Raw genomic sequence first — 7,998 nt, 5'->3', positions numbered from 1 at the left:
GCTATCTGGCTTCCATATTTTGAAGTGAAAGTGGCGGATGGTTGAATCTACATAAAGACACTAGATAATTTACGAAAACGGAAATGATACACATGGTTCTTTCATCATCAATTGAAGTTTAGCCAACATTATAGATATTCAGAAAAGCTTACACATTCACCACTCAATCAATTATTTTTATGAAATCCAGGGAGGATTTTGAATGACGTGGGGGGGGGGGGCTATTTTAAAAAGACACAAACACATTGAGGAAAATCAGCATAATTTTATTCATATATAATTATGTATAATTAGAAAAATAGATTCTTCTCCTGAGATACATGTATATAAAATGCAAATAAAGCAGGCAACAAACAGACAGAAATAAACTTGTTTTCCCTATCACCCCCCCCCCCTCCCAACTTTCTGCAATATGTAAAGATAGAATCTAGAGAGCCCCAAATAAATTGTGGCCTGACATACAAAAATAAGTTCATTTTGAACATCATCAGATTTTCTAGCTCCGATAGAATCAAAGAAGAAACATCTGAATGTCAATCGAACTGAAATGCCTTTCACGTTAATACTTAAGGATCGGAGCACCACAATCCCGTAACTAGCCATTCCAATGCAAGAATTTGCACGGATTAGGGTTTTTTTTTACATTTTTAGAATTTGCATTTCTGGCTCCCATTCTACGCTCCCTCCCACTTCTAAGTGGGCCCCGTGAGCGTTCACCTGCTTAGTTACGGCACTGCGGAACACGACTGTTTTAATTTAGAAATTTAAAGAAAAGTTCTCATAAATATGATTTTTATATTCAGTAAAATGATACAGATGAATAGAAAATGTTTTGATAATTTTGTTTATATTATGAAAAATAATTCATTTTTTTCATTGCCTGGAACAATTTTTTTCGTCATAATCACCTCGTAATGAAAAGGGTTTTTTTTTCGAGAATATTCCGAGAACATTCTCCGTCATAGTGAGGGGTTTCAAACTTTTCATGAAGATTTTGGAAACCCATAAAGATTAAGAAATTTCTTTAAAAATTAGATAAATTTTCAGAAATAAGTTCAAAGCAAAAAAATGAAACCAAAGTAGATTGGCCAAAGAGAATTATTCTTATAATCACCTTCATTCTAAAGAAGATACAGAAGAACTCACCGAACTGTGGCATTTTCTTCACTTAACTCAATGAGCAATGCTCAAAAAAATAAAAAAATTAGAGTGTATGCTCATTGAGCATATACACTCATTTTTTACCACTCATATTTCTTTGTATGTTGTTTCAACTTTCTTTTTGCTTTAAAAGTTTGACCCTAAACTGGCGTTGTAAAAATTCTGTGTGTAACTTGCGTCGTGGGGAAATTTTCATCCCAGCAAGTATTAATGCATTTTAAAAATCAGCAAAAAGAGTCTTGATAAAAGCAATGGGTTTTTTTTACATGACTTCATTCAGCTGCCAATTAATTCACTAAATTGTCCAAATTTCTTTAATTTTTTCCCCAAAAATGGTCTTTTATTAAGACACACATTTGAAAAGAAATTGAGGGATACGTAACTTCTTAAAATTTTTTGAATGCAATTTTCATAATCAAAAAATTAACAGATATGATTGAAATGTACTCAGAAAATAAAATTTACAAATTAAAATAATATTTATTATATTTTCACTAGCTCAAAATTCAGGGCGTAGCCAGAAATTTCGTTTGGGGGGGGGGCAAAGTGATAAAACGATAGATTTGGCTATATTTTTCCCTTTTATCGGTCATTATCACACATTTCGGGGGGGGGGGACAAGACCCCCAAGTCCCCTACCCCTACTACGCATTTGTCAAAATTAGTCTTATTCTAAACGTGAAAAACAGTACTTATAAATGGCACTATCACATATTGATTACACACATCTTGCATAGAGTTCACTAACAACACTATCCTCATGATCACCTCGAACATCCAATGTCTTGCCATTAATTTTGAAACCATTATAAAGAAAACTGGCTCGCTCTTCCGATATATTATTTTGATCTGAACACTCCGACAGGCAGACAAAAAATGATTTATGTAAATGGTGAGGTGGAGTAATTTTGACCCCCACAGAAACTTTGATCAACGATATATAGGGAAGAAAAGTAGAATAACATCATAAATTTGACAAACACATGTAAACAACTGGCTTGAAAGATGGTCCAGATGCATCTCTTTCTTAAGGGGTGGCAAGATTAAAATTGCATGGGAATCAAAATGACCCCACCATGCCAGTAAAGGGTTAATATTGTGGGCTGCAAACTTTAATTTTCCCACTTCTTTCTATTGACGATTCCTTTATAGTGCATGCATGAATGGAAGCTCTAACAGCAATTTTAGAGAGAATGCAACTTCTGTCAAACTCATTCCAATGCATGTTTCTTTCCACCACATTTCAGCACCAATGTTTTCTGCTGAGTTCCTATAACATTCGTCTTTCCAGAAAGTCCTATTTTTTTAGCACAGTTTCTTTAAAAGAATTCCCTCTCATGGCATACCTTCTGATGCAGAAGTTTTGCAATCAACAGATGGTAAGTAAATTCTGATCCATGCTCATCTTTGCTTTACCCTTTGACTACTGATGGTACTTTTGAAGTACCAGGTTGGTTAATTTGTTATGTACGAACATGACAAGGATCCGAGGTTTATCTCATATCATTTGTCTTTACTCTATTCAATTTCAAGATATTGTGAATAGTCTGAATACCCGTTTCGAACAGTTCTGTATCCTCTGAGAATGGGGATATTTTTTCTAAAGTTATTTTTGTTCCTAGGAAAATAATATAATGCAGCTTTCGTCTTTCGCAAATGTAAATATAATCAATTTTTACCATTATTTGCTATAATATATATATTTTAATCATTCATAAGCATGTAGCATATCATAAACGTATATATATATATTATTTTTCGATTCTGGACTCATTACCAAGTAAAAATAAGGTAAAGTTATTTATTGGAACTTCACAAATATTCTCGAGAATCTTTCAAAAGATTATTACAGGAAAATTTTAACATCTATAGGAAAACTTTTCTTTCTTCGAAACCGAACACAACTTAGGTCTACTGCCACCTATAGACAGTTTACTACCTAGTGAGTTGTGCCGGAAGTGTGTGTGTGTACCTAACAGTCTGAGTGCATAATTAGTGTTGTATCTGATTTTTCAGTGCTGCCATCTATATTTCAGAAGTGAAGTGAGTGAAGTGTAATGATTGAATTACATTTGTAGGGACCTCGCGTCCCTAGGGACTGACGGGCACTAGATTGGTCTGAGCAGTGTCAGTATACTGAAACTACTGACCCCATGTGGCATCTGTTCTGGTTGACGCATTCCATTGAAACTTGGTATATGCTATAAGGTCCGTGGGGAAAATGTAAAATGCAATAAAAAAGACCACTTTATCACCTGGTTGTCGAAAATTGAACTCTTTTTTTTTTTTTTAATTTCATAAATATCTCACCCATGGTCTCAAGATATCCTAAAAATTTAGCTGCATTCAGGTAAGCAGTTTCGGACAAAAATTCAGAGCACAGGAACTTCAATTATAATCACGCTGTATAACGGCAAGAAAAAGTTAATTTATTTAGTATTTATCAAATTTATCACTGCGCTTGGGTATTATGCACAATAGGAACGCTGGTGAAAGTGATAAATTTATCGAACTTACAATGGACGTCTGACAATTATGCATAATAATCAGTCAGTATATACGCATAATAACCAATTCATCACATTTACAGTAACATATATATAGTGTCCAAGTGGAGCAGTGCTCATCTTCCAGTATGAAGGTTACTGTCAAGGTCCACTGGTTTAAATCAAAGCAAAGAACATCAAAAACACGCTCTTTACCTGCCAAACCCAGAGGTGACCACCGATAGATGGCACCTTCATTCCCCACCAAACTTCACTGGTTGGAAATTGTTGCTGTACGGCAATATATGACAAGAGTTGGTACACAGTAAAGTAGTAAGATATATATGTGACTGTAAATGTCATAAATCGGTTATATATTTTATCAGTTACTAATCGGTTGTATTTGGACAGAAAGTATAGTAACCCTATATTTTCGCATATATATGTGAAAGTATAGGCTACTGCTAATACTAAACCACACATATGCACCTCATCCACATTCCTCAGCAGAATTTCTAAAACAATTGCGGCACGTTGGAATGTGTTTGTACATGTTGTGAACCTAACGTGAAGTTTGTTAGTGTGTAATGCTTGTTATGTGTAGTGCTGCCATCTGCCATCAACTTTTTCCAACTATGAGTGAAGTGTAATCGTAGAGTAATTGTACCATTATAGGCCTTTTGCTCTCTAAAAGTTGAACTTATAGGCTATAAAATAATCACATTTTTTCAAAGGCAATGGACAAAATACCACCACGTGACTTCTTTCCGTATCTTTGTGCTTTGATGTTAAACATGGAATTTATGTTCTGGATACTCTTCAAATTCCTTAACGTCCAGGGCAACGTGGCAACCGCAGTACATGATCAACGACAACACTGGAAGCACTTCCACATTGAGTATTATTTTCTGAAAAATCAGGCTCCCGATCTCGTAATTAGCGAGGAAAAATATACACGACACACACATTATAACGAAGTGCGGCAAAGAGAACAGAGCGTTCAATCTGCGGATGCAAGGTGAAATTATTTTCTCGTATTTGCCACTGAGCCGAGAAGGCAGCAAGAGAAACATGCCGATTTCAAAGGAGAGGTTGAAAAAATTCAGCAGTGTCCACGTGCAGACTGATTTGTCCATGCCGTGCCAGACACAGACAAACATGAAACAGATTGTAAGAGCTGTAAGTTTCCGCAGAAACTGCCAGTTGCCACCTGTGATGGGTAGGTACAAGTATTTGAGAATCCACTCATACAACCCCCTGTCGAATGATCTCCATAACTGAGACGGTAAGCTCATCCGGCTGATGCATTTTGGAGGCGGGGGGAATTCAAAGAATTCTGCTTTCCCGAAAGCAGATGATAGACTATATATAATGAAGTACTTCAAGTAAAACATCAATGGTAGAGCGTATCCCAGACCACACAGCGACCAGGCATCAAAGTTTTGAACGAGGTCAGGATAGAACTGCACGGCCGAAGAATACACAAAGTGATTGAGAAACTCTAGTAGCACATAGACGAATATAGGGCGAATAAACGCTTTGGCCGTGTCACACAATTTCTCTCGAGTCCAAACACATCGAGAATGTGAATCGAGCTGTTCTGCGAAAGACTCATAAATAAGCAACGGTCCAGTAAATATTGTTGGTAGATACAGACAGTAACACATAACTGAAAACAACTCTTTGATGCTGAAACGTGGGCGGCTAACGCTGATCATCCTGTCCAGCGAGAAACTCAGGCATCTAGCAGCCAGCCACACCAGTCCCACGTCCACAAGAAAGCCCTCTGTATATGAGGGTACAAAATACATGCGTATCAACGTGAAACGTTCTTGGTGGAAAGTGTACAGAGATAGCGTGGCAGCAAAATAACACAGAGATTTATAACCGAACATGTGCACAAAATACATGAACAAAACATATGATATATAAACTGCAGTTGCGAAGGGACCGATAATAAATATCAAGCTGGCAAAAGAATAGAACGTGTAGAAAGCTGGTGCAAACTGTTTGTGATTCATCAAGACCACTTGCGTGAATAGGATCTGAACAATCATGAGATAGTAACACTTTGAGAAAGCCGACTTGAATACGGTCCACTCCATATCGGAAATATCTTTCTTTCGCTGGAGCGCCGGCCAGCCATCATCAAAGTCTGATTGCTCTAACTGCGATAAATGACCCTTAACGGACCAACTGAAGCAGTACAAAGAGTATAAGACTCCGAAGATCCAGAGTGACCAATGGAGGAATCGTTCCAGTAACAGCATCATGGTCAAAATATATTCAGCAAGAAAATCAACTGCTGGATTTTAACTCATGATCTTCATGTAAATAACTGATAAATAGTTTAGTGGCAAAATGCATAAGTTTGGCAATTTTGAGCTATCAGCACTGTTCAAACGGAGTCATCACTCTCATATCCAGAAACGAGAAATTCTAATGCAATCAACTCGAGAGTCACTTTTCTCAATCAAACCCATGCTTGAACTCTGTCATACCTCCTATCAATGTAGATTCACAAATTCACCAAATCTAAAAAAAGAAATTATATTTTTAGGCGGTTATAATCAACAATAACAATTCATATTCAAACAATCTAAACCAATGGTTACCCTTTTGTTACCCTTGGCTCCCTTGCCTAATACTACTAATAAACTACACATGCGCCTAGTCCAAATTCCTCCGTAGAGCTTGTAACAAATGGGCACATGTTGGAATGTCTGTGTCCATGTGGTGAACCTAACGCGGAGTTTGTTTCTGAGTTATGCTTCTTATAGTGCTGCCATCTATTTTTCAAAATAAAATGCCCCCCCCCCCTTGTCTAATCAACATTGATCTGCGGCTCTCCAGAATTGAAAGAACAAAGAACTGCTTCAAAGAATTGAACAGGCACGTATTAATATCCCCTGCTGGTCGATCGCTATTTTCCCGCAAAAGTTGGCGTCACCTCTAGAATCTCTCACGTACACTTTGAGAATCAGTGATCTGGAAATCAAAATAGCGTGTTATTCTTGTGAAAAACCTGAAACAATTTCTGGTACAGATTATGGCGGTTGTAATCAGTGTACGGAAAATTCACAGACAATTCACCGAATGGAAAATTCCCCAACTAACAATTCATAGAATGGGTAATTCATCGCTGGGAAAATTCATCGACTAACAATTAACTGAATGGAAAATTCCTTGACTAACAATTCACAGCGAACAGTCTGAGATGAGTGAATAAATGATTGAGTAAGCAATTGAACGAATGAGCTCAATTACTCACTAGGTTACTCTTTCATTCACTAGGTTGCTCATTATATCGCTTACTTACTAGGTCACTCACTATGCCACTCAATCACTCTCTCAGCAGGCCATTCAATCACTTACTCCCTAGGTCGCTCACTTTGCGCGTGTGTATACTTGAGCTTTTTTTTTATGACATGGAATTCATAATTTATACCTTGTTGATGGAAACAAATTTCATGGTAATTGCTTGTCAATATGACTGTCGTCCAATCACGTGACATCTGTGTCATCTTCTTGCCGAAACAATCGCTTTGTTTTGTCAAGTAGTTGTTTGTTTATAAACAACATGTCTGCACGGCTTTGACTGTGATAAATTCTGCTTTCTGCAACAGTTTTGATTTTCGAAGCTACAGTGAAATTTTTTTCGTGTTTGTGACCATATAACCCGGAAAATTGAGAGCGGCCGTAGAATTTCTTTTTGCACAACGTTTTTGTTTTCAGAAAAATGTCTCGTGTTCTATACAAGGGGGTAGCGAGGGGACTTGTGGGTTTGGTTTCCCCGAAATGTGAGAAAATGACCGGAAAAAGATGGCCAAATCTATTGTTCTATCACTTTGGTCTACCCTCACTGTTCTGCCTACGCCCCTGGTTCTATACGAAGCCGGAATCCATGAACGAAGAAAACTTTTATCGGTCGACTCAGTGGCTATAGGCCGACTCATTCCAAGGCCAACGTATTTTCATCCGTCCGATCCACGTGTATGGCCGACTCGATGTGTTTGGCCACGTGACACATTCTGCCTGACGCATTGGCATAGTCGGCGATAGACTTGAACGTCTGTGGGGGGGGGGGGGCATGATGATGATGATGATATCAATTCATATATACACATATAACTTAGATCAGACGACTCCACCTTTGACGCTGTATCCCCCCGTAACTCCGCCCATGCGCATTGGGGATGAACATAGGAAATGTATTCCTTGGGTCGGAAAGATAAAGTGATGTAATCACCAAGCTTATATTATTACTGGAGGGAGCAACTAGCCGCCACGACGGCAGCCATATCGGATGCAAGGAAATCATGTGACTCGGTGAAAACACAGTTCGTGCCTG

General features: G+C 37.8%; 1 protein-coding gene across 1 annotated transcript; it reads right to left on the bottom strand.

Annotated features, from left to right (window-relative positions):
• Positions 1–291: 291 nt before the first annotated feature.
• rasp (protein-cysteine N-palmitoyltransferase Rasp) lies at positions 292–7,236 on the bottom strand. The gene is made up of 2 exons (XM_089238173.1): positions 7,096–7,236; positions 292–6,182 (listed from the first exon to the last, which is right to left on the bottom strand). Exon 2 carries the CDS (start codon positions 5,918–5,920, stop codon positions 4,436–4,438), a length of 1,485 nt encoding a protein of 494 aa, XP_089094299.1. The 5' UTR covers positions 5,921–6,182; positions 7,096–7,236; the 3' UTR covers positions 292–4,435.
• Between the last annotated feature and the right edge of the window lie 762 nt (positions 7,237–7,998).

This window comes from Pholcus phalangioides, unplaced genomic scaffold, assembly GCF_987345545.1.
Source record: "Pholcus phalangioides strain wild (caught in Gottingen) unplaced genomic scaffold, Ppha-v1.0 ptg000010l_1, whole genome shotgun sequence".
Lineage (NCBI taxonomy): Eukaryota > Metazoa > Arthropoda > Arachnida > Araneae > Pholcidae > Pholcus > Pholcus phalangioides.
This window is presented reverse-complemented; position numbering and strand designations above follow the sequence as displayed.